This window comes from Dipteris shenzhenensis, chromosome 1 (assembly GCF_047967505.1).
Source record: "Dipteris shenzhenensis isolate YYH24624 ecotype China chromosome 1, Dip_SZ_1.0, whole genome shotgun sequence".
NCBI classification, from domain to species: Eukaryota; Viridiplantae; Streptophyta; class Polypodiopsida; order Gleicheniales; family Dipteridaceae; genus Dipteris; species Dipteris shenzhenensis.
This window is the reverse complement of record NC_141596.1, coordinates 71,966,168-71,985,261: the sequence shown is the minus strand read 5'-3', so window position 1 is coordinate 71,985,261 and position 19,094 is coordinate 71,966,168. Positions and strand designations below refer to the sequence as shown.

The window sequence follows — 19,094 nt, the reverse complement described above, 5'->3', positions numbered from 1 at the left end:
TGCCATACAACAGTACTAGGCACACATACACTGTAAACTGTCACGCATACTCACATACATATACTTACAAATTGATTCAAAGACATACATACACTTTTTTTTTTTTTTTTGTGGGAAGAAATCTTTTATTGCTGTAAAATAATTACATTCATAGTTACTTTGAAAATGGAGTAACTACTACTCAACTGAAGATCTCAGTATAAGCTGTATATACATCCTGATCAATCAAACGATTCTGAACGCAATCATAGAATGATTGCTGCAGAGATCGTTTGAAAAAAACAAAAGATGAAAATAGGGGATCTCTATGATTTCTGTCCATCCATAAAGTCCATAGTGCCCAGTAGCGTACCCATACAAAAAATAAGTCAAAACCTTTTCTAGTTGGATGAAAACCAAACAACCAGAAAAACCTGCCAAAAGTAACAGTAGGAAATCTCGCTCGAAGTCTCTATCAGATGAGAGTGATGAAGTCACAAGTGTGTGGACAGAACCAAAAGATGTAAAGCATAGATTCAGTAGAGTGTAGGCATCTGTGGCAAATAGCCGGAGCAATATGTCTACGTGCGAGTAACTGGCCAAATGGAAAAATGCCAAGCAGGACTCGCCAAAGGAAAAGCTGTTGCCGAAGAGGGACTTTATAATGCCAAAGGAGACGCAATCGTTTTCTCCACCACTTTAGTGGGCGATCCATATGCCAAATAGTATTTGCTTTGTCAGAATTCCAAGGAGGAAATAATAACACTTTATATAGAGATGACACTGTGATATGCGAGAGCTTCAAAGGACGGGCTGAAGAGGAAGAAGAATGTAAAATCCAATCCTCAAGCCTATTCTGAAGTTCCAAACGAGGTACCGGCAAGAACGGTTGAAGAATTGCTGAAATCCTATGTCATAAAGGACGATAATGAGCTCCCAAACCGTATTTGCTAGCAGCCATAGAAAAGGATAAAAGAGTGCCATCATCCTGAAGTACATCCGCCACAGAAGAAATGCCTTTGAAACATAGAAAATAAGAACGTCTGGGTTCTTGTATGGCCAAAGAAGGGTGGAATACTTTAGACTAATAAATGTTCTTAGCCCTCAAAGAATTTCCCGACGAATAATCTCGGCCATTCCATTCCAAGTGGGATAAAATATGTTTCCAATCAAGAAGCAGGCGAGAGACAAAAGGGCAGCCTCTGATCTTGCCTTGGACAGAGCCAAATAGGAAATCCCACTGAGTAGGCTGCCAATGCCCAAAGGCATAAGTAATGAATATGTAATAAAAGAGAGCGGATCATAAAAGCCCAAGGCTGATCTCCTTGCATAAATTGCAACATCATTTTCCCTCTGTGAGCAAGTAAATGCATAGAGAGTAATTTGAGACTTTTCTTGCCATTTTTTGAACACCAGAAAATTTCCATGATAGCTGACATAAAGGAAACCAGATCTGCCTTAGTGAACATAATGAGAGGCAGATAAAATTGTATGTATGCTATCAAAATGGATTGTGTGGTTCGCAAATGAACATGTAATGGCCAAGTTGCAAGCTTCCAATATTCAAGTTTTGCCCTCAACTTTGTGAGCATCGAATCAGTTTGTTGAGAACGGGTGAGTCCCCAACCTAGAGGATAGCCAAGATGTCGAATCAATTGAGAAGCGGGAACAATTTCCCCAGGCCACAAAAGACTGTGCCATTCATGAGCATGCAACGGCAACACTTTATTTTTTGGGGTAAAGAAAGAATCATCAGCATATGCTTGAGCGATCATGCTACGACTGCCAGGAATCTCCAAACCGTGCAACTGGTCAGTGTCCAAAAGGTGGTCCAGATATTGAAGCATTGGATGAGTCGCTATGGCAAAAAGTAAAGCACTTAGGGGACATCCTTGCCTAATAGAACAAGCAGAGTCCAGGTTGTAGAAATATCCCCTGAAAGTATGCAGGGAGCTTTACTATCTTGATATAGCCAAGTGATAACTTGCTGCATTTTTGTGCCAAATCCCAATGCCTGCATAGTCGATGAAATAAAATCCCACTTAACAGTATCAAAGGCTTTGGCAATATCAACTTGCAATAACAAAACATCCTGCTGCGTGGCATATTCAATTCCAACATAGGCATTAGCAATGTTGTCTGTGATATGCCTACGCGGGACAAAACCATATTGCGCAGGATGCAACCCATCATTTAAAAACCCCTTCAGCGGATCGACAATCATTTTGGTAGTAGGTTTGTAAACGACTGGCATAAGGGTGATAGGTCTCTAATCGGCCAATGATTCACAAATTTGCTTTTTTGGAAGGAGTTTAACAAGACCTCTCTTCCATGTGTCTGGCATTTTCTGATTTTGCCACGCAGCGTTCACCATATGCAGCAATGTATGCTTCAAAAGAGGCCAATATTCTAGAAAAAACTCAACTGTAAGGCCATCCCATCTTGAAGATTTCCATCTGCCACAGGATTTGATTGCATCTGACAATTCCCTCTTAGTAAAAGGTTCCTCGAATTCCAAAGCTTGAGTAGTGGAAATAATAGGAGAAACATGCTGTAACAGTGGAGCAGGAATGGTCATGGAAGTTGAAGGGCAGGCACGTGCAAAATGACGAACTTGCCGGCACCGATAACATGCTGTAGGAAAAGAGGCAAAATGCAGCCTGATGCGCATCGGATGAGCAAATCCCAAATCAAGATCCAGAGTAGAGGGCACGGGCTGCATCATATCCCATAAAATACAAAGGTGAACATCCCGAGTAGCCTGTGAAAACTCCTATCTCGGAACATGTAGAGGCCTCCCCAACTACACATCATCATGCAACAAGTGAAAAACATTTATTCATTTTTATCCACACAACGTGTGCATACGGAAGATGTACAGGGGCTGACAAATGCGGTACGGATGCAGGTGCAGCAGCAGTAGCAAGCTGCGGGCAAGGTACAGGGACAGGTGAGGGAGGGGTTGAGCTCGCCATCGCTCCTCACCGCCACACACACGAGCACCACACAGACACTCTCTCTCTCTCTCTCTCTCACATACACACACCCCTTTTTTTTTTTTTTGGTAAATCCATGATTATATTATCAGCAAAATTTACATGAGGGTCTCAAAAAAGCAGAGAGCCTCAACAGGAAATCAAAAGCAAAGAAAAACTATTTCCAGGCATGACTGAGGAAGATCTCCTTGATGGCAAGCATCATAGATAGATTGCCGTAGGGAGAGTCTGAAATATTCTCACATACACACACACACACAAACACGCACACACATGTGCATAAACACGCACACACACGTTTTTCTTTTTTTAGTGAGAAAAAATATTTTATTGCTGTGAAATAATTACATTCATAGGTACTCCAAAAGCAGAGTAGCTATTACTCAACTGAAAATCTCCGTATAAGCCATATATACATCATGATCAATCAAATGAGTCTGAAAGCAATCATAAAACGATTGCTGCAGAGATCGTTTGAAAAAAATGAAACATGGAAAAGTAGGATCACCAAAGACTCTATGATTTTTGTCCATCCATAGTGTCCAAAGTACCCAGTAGCGCACCCAAACGAAAAATAAATCAAAACCTTGTCTAGCGGGATGAAAACCAAATAACCAGAAGAACCTGTCAAAAGTAACAGTAGGAAATCTCGCTCGAAGCCCTTGATGAATGAGAGCGAGGAAATTACAAGTATGTGGACAGTGCCAGAAAATATGAGGCACAGATTCAGCAGAATGTAGACATCTGTGGCAAACAGCCGGGGCAATATGTCTATGCGCAAGTAACTGCCCAGATGGAAAAATGCCAAGTAGGACTCGATAGAGGAAAAGCTGTTGCCGAAGAGGGACTTTATATTGCCAAAGGAGACGCAGCCGCTTTCTGCATCACTTTGATTGGCGATCTATATGCCAAACAGAATTGGCTCTGTCAGAAACCCAAGACGGAGGTAACAACACTTTATACAGAGAAGGCACTGTGATGTGTGACAACTTTAAAGGACGGGCTGAAGAAGAGGAAGAATGAAGAGTCCAATCTTGAAGCCTATCCTGAAGTTCCAAACGAGGGACCGGCAAGAAAGGTTGAAGCATTTCTGAAATTTTGTGCCATAAAGGACGATAATGAGCTCCCAAATCATACTTGCTAGCAGCCGCAGAAAAAGATAAAAGAGTGCCATTATCTTGAAGTACATCCGCCACAGAAGCAATACCTTTGAAAGATATAAAATAAGGACGCTTGGGTTCTTGTATAGCCAAAGGAGGGTAGAATACTTTGGACCAATAAATATTCTCAGCCCTCAAGGAATTTCCCAACAAAGAATCCTTGCCATTCCATTCCAAGTGGGATAAAATGTGCTTCCAATCAAGAAGCAAGCGAGAGACAAAAGGGCAGCCTTTGATCTTGCCTTGAATAGAGCCAAATAGAAAATCCCACTGTGTAGGCTGCCAATGCCCAAAAGCAGAAGTATCAATATGCAACAAAAGAGAGTGGATCAAGAAAGCCCAATGCTGATCCCCTTGCATAAACTGCAACATCATTTTCCCCCTCTGAGCCAGTATATGCATTTGAATATTGTGTATGTTCAAACCCCCGTGCATCTTTGGAGAACAGAGACGATGCATAGAGAGTAATCTGAGACTTTTCTTGCCATTTTTTGAATGCCAGAAAATCTCCATGATAGTAGACATAAAGGAAACCAGATCTGCCTTAGCAAACATGATGAGGGACAGATAGAATTGTATGTATGCTATCAAAATAGATTGCGTTATTCGCAAACGAACATGTAATGGCCAAGTTGTAAGCTTCCAATATTCAAGTTTTTCCCTCAACTTTGTGAGCACCCAATCAGTTTGTTGAGAACGAGTGAGCCCCCAACCTAGAGGATAGCCAAGATGTCGAATCAATTGAGAAGTTGGAACAATTTCCCCTGGCCACAAAAGACTATGCCAGTCTTTAGCATGCAACGATAATAGCTTGAATTTCTGAAAATTCACATGAAAACCAGCAGCTAAGCCATATGTGGAAAGAGCCTGCATAATCAGGAAAAGATCGCTTTGCATATTTTTCGGGGTAAAGAAAGAATCATCAGCATATTCTTGAGCGATCATGTCACGGCTGCCAGGAATTTCCAATCCATGCAACATGCCAATGTCCACAAGGTGGTCCAAATATTGAAGCATTGGATGAGTGGCTATGGCAAGTAGTAAAGCACTGAGGGGATAGCCTTGCCGAACAGAACAACCAAGAGTCCAGGTTGTAGAAATATCCCCTGAAAGTATGCAGGCAGCTTTACTATCTTGATATAGCCAATTTATAATTTGCTACATTTTTGTGCCAAATCCCAAGGCCTGCATTGTTGGTGAAATAAAGTCCCACTGACTGAACAGTATCAAAAGCTTTGGCAATATAAACTTGCAATAGCAAAACATCCTGCTGCATATATTTGGCATATTTTATTCCAACATAGGCATTAGCAATGTTGTCTGTGATATGCCTACGAGGAACAAAACCATATTATTGCGCAGGATGCAACCCATCATGCAAATAACCTTTTATTCGATCAACAATCATTTTAGTAGTAAATTTGTAAATTGCTGGCATAAGTGTGATAGGTCTCCAATCAGCCAAAGATTCACAGATTTGCTTTTTTGGAAGGAGTTTAACAAGACCTCTCTTCCATATGTCTGGCATTTTCTGATTTTGCCAAGCAGAATTCACCATATGCAGCAAAGTATGCTTCAAAAGAGGCCAATATTCTACAAAAAACTCAACTGTAAGACCATCCCATCCTGGAGATTTCCATTTACCACAGGATTTAATTGCATTTGACAATTCCCTTTCAGTAAAAGGTTCCTCCAATTCTAAAGCTTGAGTAGTGGAGATAATAGGAGAAACATGCTGTAAAAGTAAATTTCTTGCAGACAAAACTTGCTGTGAGGGAGGATCTGCAGAAGCAAACTGCTGAGAGAAATGATGTACACAAATAGAAGCAAGGTCTGACCGTGATGTAGTCCATGGACCATTAGGCATAAGCACCCTTTGTCTTGCTCTGGTCTCCCATTTAGCAAGTTTCCTGTGATCATTGATTTGGAGACAATATTTAGCTTGGCATAGTGTTGTTTGCTCATGCAAGGATAAAGGACGAAAGTGACTGAGTTCAGTGAGGTCTTGGCAAGTCAATTTAGCTTGAGCAACAGTTTGCCTCAGATTCTTCATGTAAGACTTGCCATAACCTCTAATTACAACTTGCATTTTGGAAACAAAAGAATCCCATGCATTATCAATATCAAAGTGGCTCTGAAAAGACAGAGATTGATAGGCTTCAGTAACCATTGCCTTGAAAGCAACATGCTGCAAATAGTTATTGTTCACAATCAGATGTCGCCTTTGAGGCAATCTATCATCTGGCATATCATGAAAAGATAGCCTCAACCATAACGGTGCATGATTTGAATGCACAAAGGCACCCACATTTTGCATGTAAAATCATCATTTTGTTGCGGCGCTATACTATACCAGCGATCCATACGTGCCTGGTAAGAAGAGAGGGCATTGCATTGAAAAGTGTATCCAGGTGACAAAGGCTGCAATTCCTTCCAAAGATCAACCAAATCAAGATGAATCTGTAATTGAGACCATGCATGCCTTTCAGAGGTTAACATATGAGTATTTCCTGATGTATTGTCACCTTGTTGTGGAGCATTATTGAAATCCTCACATATAAATGAATGATGTCTCCATGGATATCGTTGCATGGCATCCCAAATTGCGCTTCTATCCCAAGAAGATTGAGGTGCATACACAGAAGCAAATTCAAACACCTCGCCTTGAATGATGCATTGAAGAATAATCCATCTGCCTCGATTGTCATTTAAAGCAATAACTGGCTGAAGCTCATGCTTGATCAGAATGACTACATCTGAGAAAGAGTGCTTCCCAGCATAGATATCATAACCGCAATAATGACCTATCTTTCCTGCATAGACATGCTGATTATGTTCTTATATTGCCACTATATCAGGCTGAAATCGATTGATATACAGCCACACAGATTTCCATTTCCTACTGTCGCACATCCCCTGAACATTTAATGTAAGGCATTTGATATGAGCAAGCATATTTACAGATATTTATAGGAAAAAACAGTTATGTACAGCATCAACCTTCAAGATGTCAACCTTGCATTTCTACCTCAGGGTCAGGGCCTCTTCCTTGAGAAGAAATATCCACTTGAGGATTGGACACACACACACACACACACACAAACACAGGCAGATGCACATGCATATCCATCTATCTATCTAGATAGATAGATATAGACAGAGATACATAGATAGATGGATGTGCGTTTGCATGTGCCTATGTCTGTGTTGCGTGTGTGTGTGTGAGAGAGAGGGAGGAATGCACACACACACACACACACTTTTTTTTTTTTTTTGGGTGAAACCAAGATACTTATATTATGAAACATTCATTTACATCCGGGCAGTGCTCAAAAGAGAGCTAAAGCCCTATTCATCAGAAGCAGTAAAAGAAAAGTTGAATACAAGAAACATCCAAATCTTCCTCATGTAAGGCATCGTATAAAGACTGCCGTAATGAGGCTCTGAAGAACTCATAAGGATGCTGAAGGGGAGAATTCAGAAATGCTTGATTGCGCTGCAGCCAGAGGGTCCATAAGGCCCAGTATCTGATCCAGTGGAAGAAGAGAGAATACTGTGACAAAGAAGCTGATAGTTTGCCATACATCTAGAAAAACCTGTAGAACCTGTGTGCTGGAAATTTGAGAGATAAGAAATAGGAGATTCTGTCTAGAAGGTCTCTGGAATATGAACAAAACCACAATAAATGCGGAATACTCTCAGATGTAAGGTGACATCTTGGACAAAGAGGTGAAGCTATCGGTCTTTGAGCCAATTTCACTCCCACTGGTAGAATACTAACAATACATCTCCATAGAAAGAGTCGTTGCTTCAATGGCATTTTCAACTTCCGTATCAATTGCAATTTTCCTTTCCACCAGGCTAATGATTTGTTCAGATGCCATAGAGAATTAGCATGATGGGCAATCCAGGGAGGAGGTAATATCATTCGATAAGCTATAGAAGTCAATAACTGCAAAGGCCTAGAGGATATGCTTGGACTTGAAGACTGAAGGTGCCAATCTTGAAGCCCGTCTCTGACATTCAATGTCGGAATCGGAACCAGAGGGAGTAGGAGATCAGCAATAGCTTTCCAAATAGGTCTATGATGCATCCCCAGATTGTATTGTCGACATGCTACTGGAAAAGTGAGAAGATTTCCTTGCATATCTACCACGTCATCAATGAACCGGATACCCAATTTCATAAGATTGTAAGCTCTGATGGGTTGTTGAACAGCAAGGGGAGAGGAAAACACAGCACTCCAATGAATACTTTCCAATTCGAGTGAAGAAGCTATAGAAGCAGGATGAGGAGACCATTTGATGTGAGAGAGTACTTGCTTCCAGTCCTGAATCAAGGAATTAGAAAATGAACAACCAGGGATTTTACCTTGAAATTTTCCAAGTACTACTTCCGATGGATCAACTAGCCAATGTCCATAAGCATTTGTGCTCATCTGACCACACAAAATTGCCAGCATGATAGACCAAGGCTGCTCTTGTTGAAAAAATGTCTTGAGCATAGTGATCTTTCTTGCCAACACATGATATTTGATGTTTATTATATTCAAACCACCATGCATTCTTGGTGAGCAAAGCAAGTCCATTTTGAGCAACCGTAAAGCTTTTTTATGAAGCTTAGTTTTCCAAAAAATCTCCATGGCTTGAGACATAAAAGATGTGAGATCTCGAGATGACCAATGTAATAGAGGAAGGTAGAATTGGACATAAGCTAGAACAATAGACTGGACAATTTGAAGCCGTACATGCAGAGGCCATGTGGAGATCTTCCAATATTCTAATTTGTCCTGAATTTTGTTTGACACCCACGACATTTGTTGCTTATTGTTGATTTTCCAGCCAATAGGATAGCCCAAATGTCTTACTATGTTTTCCGGATGAATAATCTGGCCTGGCCACAGGATAGCATGCCAATCACAATGCTTGAGAGGCAGGAGTTTTGATTTCTGAAAATTAATTTTAAGACCAGTTGCCAACCCAAAATCTGAAAGGGTATCCATCAAGAGGCAAATCTCCAATGGACTGTTCTTTGGCATGAAGAATGAATCATCTGCATAGGCCTGTGCAATGAAAGGTCGTGAACCAGAAATCTGAAGCCCCTCTAGCTGTCCAGTATCAACCATGTGATCCATATAAAGAAGCAAAGGATGTGAAGCGATGGCATAAAGCAAAGCACTGAGAGGGCATCCCTGTCGAACTGAACGTTCGAGAGTCCAAGACTCAGACAAATGATTCCCTATAAAGCATTGTGCAGTGGAATTTGAGTAAAGCTAATAAATGACAGTAACTAGCTTTGGCCCAAAACCAAGTTTTAATATGATTTGAGAGACATAATCCCACTGTACTGTATCAAATGCCTTCGCCACATCCACCTGCATGACCAACACATCTTGATCTGAATATTTTGCATATTCCATTGCGATGAGAGTGTTAGAGATATTGTCATGTATGTGCCGTCTTGGAACAAAACCATATTGCCTGGGATGAAGTCCATCATGAAGGATATCCTTCATCCGGTGTACCAACATTTTGGCAATCAGTTTGTATATGACCGGCATCAAAGTGATGGGCCTCCAGTCATCCATAGTCTCACATAGAGGTTTTTTGGGCACAAGCTTAACCAGACCATGCTTCCAAGCTGAGGGAAGATGTTGTGCTGCCAGGCTACATTAATAAACTGCAGAATTGGACCCTTCAATTCAGGCCAAAAGGCTTCAAAAAATTCAACCGTCAGACCATCCCAGCCAGGGGATTTATGTTTACCCAAAAGCTTAAGGGCTTCATCCAATTCATCATCTGAAAAAGACATTTCCATCATTGAGGCTTTTTGCAAGGAGACAATAGGAGAAACAAGCTCAGTAAATCTGTTACGAGCCAATGCAACCTGAGGTGTAGAAGAAGATGGCTGAGAAAAAAGAAGCTGAAAATGATCCAAACATTGTTTTTCTAGTCGAGAGAGAGATTGGGTCCAAAGACCGTCTGATTTCCTGACCCTCATGATAGATTGGCTTTGTCTATGTGCATGTAAGTTCCGAAAAAAAGATTTAGAGGAACAGCCCTTATCTAGCATAGGTTTAACTCTGGCCTTGATCTGCCATTTGGACAGCTTGCGTTTATCATTGGCATCAATTATGGAAGAAGCATAAGACAATAAATGCTGCTCAGAAGCAGATAGAGATCTTTGATGACTAATCTGTACCAAATACTGCTTGTATGATTTTGCCCACTGGATATGCTGTCTGGTTTCTGCCATGTACCATCTTCAATATTCCTTAATGACATTTTGAATACGATGTATGAAAGAGGTCCATGCAAAGTCCAGATCCTCCTGAGCATGGGATAGCAATGGCCTGCAAGCCAGTTTGATCATATGCTGAAATTTTTCATGAGAAAGATATAATTGATTGACCTGTAAATTTCTGACTAAAGAGAGCTGCAAGTCATCCAGAGGGATACCAAAAGAAAGCCAAAGTGGAGTGTGATCATATAATTGTTGTGAATAATCAGTCCACATCTGACATGTATATTCATCATCACACACACACACACACACACACAAACACAGGCAGATGCACATGCATATCCATCTGTCTATCTATCTAGGTAGATGTAGACATAGATACATAGATAGATGGATGTGCGTTTGCATGTGCCTATGTCTGCGTGCCTGCGTGTGTGTGTGTGTGTGTGAGAGAGAGAGAGAGAGAGAGAGAGAGAGAGAGAGAGAGATGTTATGGCTCAGGTGATTGTTAGAGAGAGAGAGAGAGAGAGAGAGAGAGAGAGAGAGAGAGAGAGATGTTATGGCTCAGGTGATTGTTGAAACAAGCAATTTGTGGGATAATTTGTTTCCCTCGTTTTCATTTTTCTAGTCATGAGATTTTGAGTTGAGACGTGAACTATGTGCAAAATAATGAGAAATACTCTTGTTTTTGAAAATCTTGTAATGGCTCAAGTGTTTGTTGAAGGAAACTAGTGTGGGATAATTTTCTAGTCATGAGATTGCTTTGAGTTGAGAACTTGATGCTTCAAGCTTCTTAGTGTGGGGGGGACTAAAAACATTATTTCTATGACACTTCCGGTCGAGTGGTAGAATCTTGTTTGAGTCTTGTGGAGGTAAGCATTGCCTAAAAAGATCTACTCTTATCTTCTTGGCTTTTTGAGAAGGCTTAATTGCGAGGCCTTTGAAGGCCCTTTGGGTACATTTAGGTGGCATGCTTCTTTTTGGCCAATATTTTCATTTCAAGCAAAGTTATCGTAGATCTAAATGAGCTCAAGTACTAAATACCATGATGGACACTAGAGTACGTATCCAGAAGGCCTGGCTAGGTTATCTCTTTCACCATTATAATATTTTTGATCATAATGTCACCTGAAGTTTGCGAGTTGTCTTGTATTCATCTCTTTGTTGTATTAGGTGGCCTCCTAGGCAAGCTCTGCAAGCTCTTTTTAAGCTGTCGAATGCTTAGATTATGATTCAGTGTTGCCATATTGGTTGGTGTGTGGGATGATGTTTGAGATGTAGCTCCGTTTCCACCATTCCTCCTTGCTCCTTAACCACCTTCGACAAAGGCCATATCTTGCATTTTTATAATGACTCACTGGAGTTGTTGTGTTTGCTTCCTATAATTTAATTTACTTGAACAGGAGGATAGCTGCGGGGTAAGTTTGAATTTCAGCTGTCGTGTTAAAAGTGCATGAATGGAAAAGTCGGCTTTCAAAATCTAAGAAACGGACTTGTCAGCCTTTAGCCAAGGTATCTCCTAGGGATAATTTTTACCATGCAACAACTTCAACAATACCTTGATGCATTTGCTTCTGCTAGGCATCTTAATTGCAGGGATGCTGGAATTGAAATAGAAATGCATTATCCTAGGATACTGGGTAAAATATTGTCGTTTGCTGAATAAATCTGCCGTCCTGGTTTAGGAAATCTTTTGGCACGGAAAGAAGTGGACGTTAATTAAGAAGGAAAGGGAATTGTTTTAGGTGTCAGTCAAACCTGTCCAATTTTTCTTAAATGACACATGAGGTCCGTTTGTATGCCTTTCTTTTTTTTAGCTAGCCTCGTACTCTATCCCTTGTTGCTCGTGAACAGCTAGGTTAAAAACGGAAGATTTTTGGCTGATATGTGGGAGGGAATAGAGGAGAATCTGATAGGGGGCTTATAACCAGGACTTCATTTCCAGTTTTGGTTGATTGTTATGAGCTTCAAATTTTTAGGTCTGGAAAGATGCGGTGTGGCCTTTCTTTCACTTAAAATTGCTCTATGAAGAAGCCTGAGTCTGAACATGAGCAGCATGAGAAGGTGTCGGCTTCTCTTAGAGCAAGCAAGAAATTTGTGTTTACCTTTCAAAAAGTACATTTCTTCTAATTGTTCATCTTTAACCTTTTTAAATAAATGTATATTTGTATGTTCTATAACACTCGACTATGTTGTTCTTTTCTTCAATTTTTAATTTTGAATGGGTGTAAACAGGTTGCTACTTTGTCATGGTTTGAACCTGAGTCTACATGCGGAAGCCATTCTATTTGGATCCCTTGCATTTTAGCCCTTCCTTACTTGTGCCGTTTTTTTCAATGCCTTCGGCAGTATAGTGACACGAAAGACAGAAGCTGCATCTTTAATGGTAAGAGGCCTTTCTCCGTAACACTCTGCATTAATCATTAATAACACATGTTCAAGATGGAGCAATCTATGGCTACGTACAAGGCTGTTTCAAATATGATATCCAAATATCCAAGTCACCTTCGATGCATTAACCAACGGCTGTTCTGCTCAGCTCAGCAAAACCAATCAAGCAGTTGTTATTGTGGAGAGTTTTAGGATTTTTGTTCTCCACTTTTATCTAGATTTGGAGTAAGTTTCAAGAACAGACCTGAGTTGACAGATTAGGGGAAGTATGTGAATAGAAGGGATGCAGGGGTAGATGAGAGTAGCAGAGAGAGTAGAAGGTTTGCAGCCTGCAGGAGGTAGAGTAAAGTAGGGGGAGTGAGGAAGGAGATGGGTTGCAGGGCATAGGAGAGGATCAAAGTAGGAAGAAATGAGAGACACTCATAGATCCAAGTACAGAGAAATGAGAGACACTCATAAATTCCTTGAATGGTTCGTGAGTGATCCTGAGATAACTCTCTCTGTAAATTTGGATGGAGGAATGTATGTGCATTCTGAAAGCTATGGAGAAAAAATAATTCTATGTCCAGTATGTATCGTGTACCAGTCTCACTCATAGGCACCTTGGCGTCTTATATAGTGAGCATGCCCAGGGGGAAGAATGGTCAGACAGTGGCAATACTATAATTATGAGTTTGCGTAGTGTGAAGAACAGAACTTAAGGGGAGCCTGTATTCCCACCCTTGAATTTTGGTGAATGCGACATCTTGGCCTTAAAGGTGTTGCAAACTAGATCCGGGCAGGCAGCTGTATTGAGAAAGAAGATTTCATTATGTTCTTTGGTTATAAGATTTGTACAACTGTTATATTCAGCATAAAGGACTTTTTGAAATTGAGCTTGAAATTGAATATTGAAAACGAGAATAGATGTTGTGTTAGATATTTGAAAAGTATTTTGCACTCATTAGCACATAACCACACATTTGCGTGGGGGGAGAGTTTGTTAGAATGTCACTGCCCCACCTGTGAGCCCCCGATTTGAGGGGACAAGGGGGCAGGAGACTATAGGGGGCTGGGGGAAAGCAAGAGGACCCACCTGGCCTGGAACCCACGCTGCGGGCAGACATGGCGCAGCAACAAAGGCGCCTCCTAGAGCAGCAAATGGCAGGGCCTGTGGACTGCATCAGCAGCCCATGTGCTGGGTACATGGGCCTTTATATAGGCCTGGTCCAAGCCGGCCAGATCAGCCTCCAAGTGGCCGACCAGCCTGGTCGGTGGTGGAGCCCAACAGGTCGGTGCTGCAGCAGGGGGCCGACCCCCTGCTGGTCGGTTTTTAGAGCCTGGCAATGGGCCTAAAAAAAGACCCCACCCCCTCATTCCTCATCATCTACACAGACCAGCCTTGCACAGGCAAGCGCGCAGGGAGAGAAGTAGCTTCAGATATTGGTACAGCATCTCTTTGCTGTTTTGTATGCTCACCTCTTGAACTTTTGTCAGCCCACTGTTGTGGAAGAATATATCAGAGTTTTGCTATTTTTCTCTCCCCTTCTCTTTGAGTGTTATTTGAGCTGCGATTGGGAGTGTGAGGTGTGAGTGATTCTATCCTCTATTTCCAACAAAGTTGGCACGCTTCCTCTCCAAAAATTATAAGACCAAGGAACGTGCCCTTCCTTGGGTTTATAGCAAGTTGCATTCCCCACATAGTAATTTGCATTCATAGTATATGCACAACACATAGGAATTTACATTTTGCACATATCACCTTGCATGTAGCATATAACCCTTGGAGAGGTACATGAAATTATGTGATTTTGGGCAAAATGGACGTCAACAAAATAGATATAGGAGGCTTTCCCCATCTTGTCAATATGCTCTACATCTTGGAAAGCATGAAATTATACATAAGACGAGAAGCCCCAAACCAATAGTGCACACTTCAAAGCCAGAGGATAGCAAGGATCCATTACTTTCCAAGTAGCTGATCCCGAAGGCGCATGTGTTCTTGGAGCATGAACAAGAATGGCGGCTCACTTCCAAGAGCTTGTAGTAACCTTGAAGAAGTGGTATGCAAACTCAGAATCTGTGAAGTAACCTTGAAGAGATTGATTTGCAAACAAAGAGGCGACTATGCAAATTCAAAATTGGTGACTTATGATGAGTAGATTGTCCCGAAGGTGCATGTGTTCTTGGAGCATGAAGAAGACTGGCAGAGTTGCGTTGATAGACTTCAAACACCATTAAAGCAAGATGAAGACTGGCATGTCTTCATTTTCGCCTAAAATCTGGAGATCTTTGGGATCTTTACGCCTTAAGCTACCAGTCGTCTCTTCTATACCGTTCAAATGAGGGGATAAATAGAAGGTGCCAACCAATCACAAAAGGCTGTGGAAGGACGTTTCTCAAGCGTAGGAGGACTGACCATCAACCATGCCAATGTTTGCATTGAGCTTAAATTGTATTTTGTCACTGTGGGTTGATCCTATGCTATAACAAAGGTCAACCTTGGCTCACCTCACAATAACCAAGCCTTTCGAGACAATTCCCGAGGCGCAGTGCATGATGCTAAGAACTATGTGGATGGCGGCTCTTTCAGACTGGTGTTGCAGCATAAAATTTCCAGTCGTCTAGCAAGCTATATAGAGTGGAAAACAGCGTTCGTAGTGACGAAGTTTGCCGATCTTGCTCTGCAGTTTCATCACCTTCATCAGAAGCGTTCTACAATTTCCATTCCAAGTTCTTTATCACGCTTCACTTACTGCAAATTTCAAGTGCAGGCATTTCTTGTGGAAATTCTACGCTCCATATGTACCCTCGTTCACTTCCCCACTCCACTCAAAGTCGACAAAGTGCCAAACAAGTTTCCAATATCTCAATGTGATGGGAAAGATTGCTGAACTGCGCCACGGCTCAGCAGCGGCTGAGGTGAGGCTGGTGTACGTCTCAAGGACATATGCTAAATCCATCTTCTTTCAATGCGAAGAGAACTATAGTCTTGTGATTTGTTGTATAACTGCAAAGTCTGCGAACAAATGCAATGATCCAAAGCTCTAGAAAACGATCGCTTATTGTAATGATTTATGGCAGAGCTGCAGAATCGATATAGATGGAGGAATCCTGTGAGTGCAAGAATTTTGTTTGCATAGACTGCGAATGAGGGCCGTAGCATTGGGCAGCAGACACGTGACTAAGGCCACTCAACAGCAACACATCAGGTGGTATGTGATTTGTAGAAGCTCTCGGTAGTTCATCTTTTCCAGCTGGAACAGGAGGACTGTACTCTGATAAAAATTCCCGCAACTAGCACTTGTTTGAGACCCCTTAAGTATCATCCTCACTGCATTTGCTAATTTGATAACATGAGCATCTTCATGACCTGCTTGGAGGATTCATTAGACGGATACATTGAGATTAATTGCGATTCCTTGAGTTCTAAACGCCTAAACAATTAGATATTGCAGAACTCCAGCAAGGTAGCTAATGAAGCTCACCTATCTCACGCAATGCATGGACAAGACAAAACAGATATTCATGGTTGGATTCACACGACTTTGCTATTTGCCTGAATGCCAAGCAACAAAGCGCGATGTCACCTATGATATGCAATTTTTACTCCCACTGTCCTTCAGATCATCATAAGGAAAGGCTGAGCAAACCTTACGTGGCAATATCGTGAAGAGGAGCGCCGCCGGGGTAGTACTTGTTTTTTAGCTTGTTTGGTGTAGACATGAAGCTGTCCAAAAACAAGTCTGACCTGAGTATTTTACCTGGCCAAGGCATGGCAATATGCTCAATAGTGATGTAATTGAAAAGCACTTACACAATTACACCTGATAGAACGGGCTTCTTGGGAGACTCTTCCTGTTTTCACGTGATGGCACAATGCTGCCTGCCTAAACAGGAAGAAGCAGAGCAAGGATTATGCAACCCAGTTTCGATGTATTGCTATGTGAATAGCTATGCAACTTGCCAATGGTCAGTTGAAGGAGTTTCGGACAGTACAAGGACACCTAGTAAGATAGTGATATTGAATACATAAGGGTGGAGGCGTGCATAAAGGTGGGGTGATTGAAAGACAGCTTGTAAAGTGAAGCTAGGTTTTACTCAGATAAAGTTACAAATCTCTATGAGATGTGTCAGTCAAGGATTTGTTTTTGTGGTCAATGTCTTCTGTCTTGATAAGAACTTATTTTGAGCTACAAAACAAGAGTGTGGGGCTGATGTAGTATCTTCAAATCATCTTTATCAGATTCAGGGGTTCTTTGGTTTTTACTGCAGCTGTCTTTTTTAGACATCTTTTTGAACAAATGGATTTGTTTAGAGTTGTATTCTGTCACTCCTAGTAGTGCAAAGGCAAATTACCACTGAATTTAAATCTCTTTCTGGCTTGTTTGGGCATGTTTGCAGCTTTGAAGTATGCAACAGCATTTCCTGTCATCCTATTGTCAGCTCTTAAGTATCACGTTGTGACTGAGCTTTGGGAAGGATTGTACAGGCCGCTTTGGTTGTTTTCTGGTCTGATCAACTCATGCTTTTCTTTCTACTGGGATATAACACGTGATTGGGATCTGAGGTTTGTGTATTTTGCAATCACCTATTTTCTGTACCCCGTCATTACCAATATCCAGTTCGATGCTTTTTGAACAGCCAATATTCTGGTAGATGCTTACTGTTGTGGTGCCATGTTATTTAGCTTTTTGTCAGGGAGTTATAATACCAAACATCCACTCCTGAGGTCAAATCTGCTCTACAGTCCTCACTGGGTATGCTTCTTTTCATCCATGTATTCTGTAATATTTAAGCAATTCATTCATGAATGGAGGATTTCTACTGCTGAAGTATTAATTTGTAATTGTCTTAAGAGATGCACGAGAAACTCATACGTCCAGACTCTTTATGCAAACTGGTGAACTCTTTGTTATGTGATGCTGTTTTCTTGTATTAAGGGAAGAGGAATGCCAAGTGGTAACAAATTAATTGACTTGTGAGGAATGAGGAAAAGCTTAATCTCCCAGCCTTCCATGAACACATGCATGATCCTCTAGGTGCGCTTGGATAGGGTAATAGTTATATTAGTATATTTTACTTTTCTTGTGGTTCTTTGACATAATGTCAGGTTTACTATGTTGCGATTGGGAGCAATCTACTGCTTCGTTGTGTATGGACCTACAAACTCTCGGCTCATTTGAGGCATAATTACATCACAGTGTTCTTAATGACCGCTCTTGAGATGCTTCGCAGATTCCAGTGGATTTTCTTTCGAGTAGAAAGTGAATGGAACAAAATGACTATGCGTGTTAGCTCACAGCTTTCTTCTAAGGATGTATCAAAGGAGGTTGACTCGCTACTTACATCTCTTGAGCATAACGTGTGAAAACCACATTGACACGGGATAATTGAACGCAAAGCAAGCCGGAAATGTGTATTGACCTTCATAGAAGAAGATTATGAGGCTACTTGCCCCAATTCGAGACACAGAAAGATCTATATCTCAATGGTCGAATAGCAAGAGTCACAGTTACAGTATGACCTGGCTAATGTTTCTGTACTTACGTCTCCAAACTTGGAGACTAGCTGCCCGTAAGATTTAGGCAGCTTTGAAAATCCACAGAAGAGCTCCATACTTCTGAGATGAAGTGTTCTCTTGATATTTATGAATTCTTTTATTCATAACAGTTAAATTCTGGAGGGCTATGTGTGACTTGAAGCCACATGTTTGTAAGGACAACTGCAAATTGCAGCCAGAAAAAGGTTAGCATTGATGGTTATTCTAGGATAAGTCATCGTTATGGTTTTCCATTTTTTAGTAGTGCTCCTAGAAGACTTCTAAGATAGTCTAACGTGGGCTTTCCTTGTGAGATACACCACATGTCTCCAACGTAAGATGTTTTACCATTCTTCTTGATTTTAAAAGGCGCGTCATTGTTAGAATTGGGGGGTCTAATTATGGATCATTGGTTGGATGAAGACTTTCGTGTTTGCATGGTACAGTGATTAGGCAACTATTCGTGATTTTAATTATAAAATTCTTGATGTATGCTACCTTTCCACAATGGACAACTCACCTCTGTTGCTCTCCCAGCTTTTCAACCTTTCCTGATAACATTATGAATGCTTGCTATTTGACGACTATGTCATGTGACCTCTAGTTTTAGCTCTAGTTGATTTTGTTTAGTTAATTGAGTGCTACATGTTAGGTTGGATCTAAAAAGATTCTATGGGTTTTCAATTTTGATGTATGTGAGTTTCCTTATCCTTCAATAATTTTGATCTCTTTGAGCAATGCTAATTAGACCCATAACCACCCCCTTACCTTCCCCCCCCCCCCCCCTTCTCTATCCCTCTCCCT

General features: G+C 41.2%; 1 protein-coding gene across 1 annotated transcript in view; it reads left to right on the top strand.

Moving 5' to 3' along the window:
• The window catches only part of LOC147906333 (uncharacterized), a 98,250-nt gene extending 79,510 nt beyond the window's left edge, over positions 1-18,740 (top strand). The window contains exons 10-13 of the mRNA XM_087378116.1: positions 12,614-12,764; positions 17,153-17,318; positions 17,439-17,508; positions 17,862-18,740. Coding sequence (XP_087234242.1) covers positions 12,614-12,764; positions 17,153-17,318; positions 17,439-17,508; positions 17,862-18,119 — 645 coding nt within the window. The 3' untranslated portion in view covers positions 18,120-18,740. The remainder of the gene's footprint in view (positions 1-12,613; positions 12,765-17,152; positions 17,319-17,438; positions 17,509-17,861) is intronic.
• Positions 18,741-19,094: the final 354 nt, after the last annotated feature.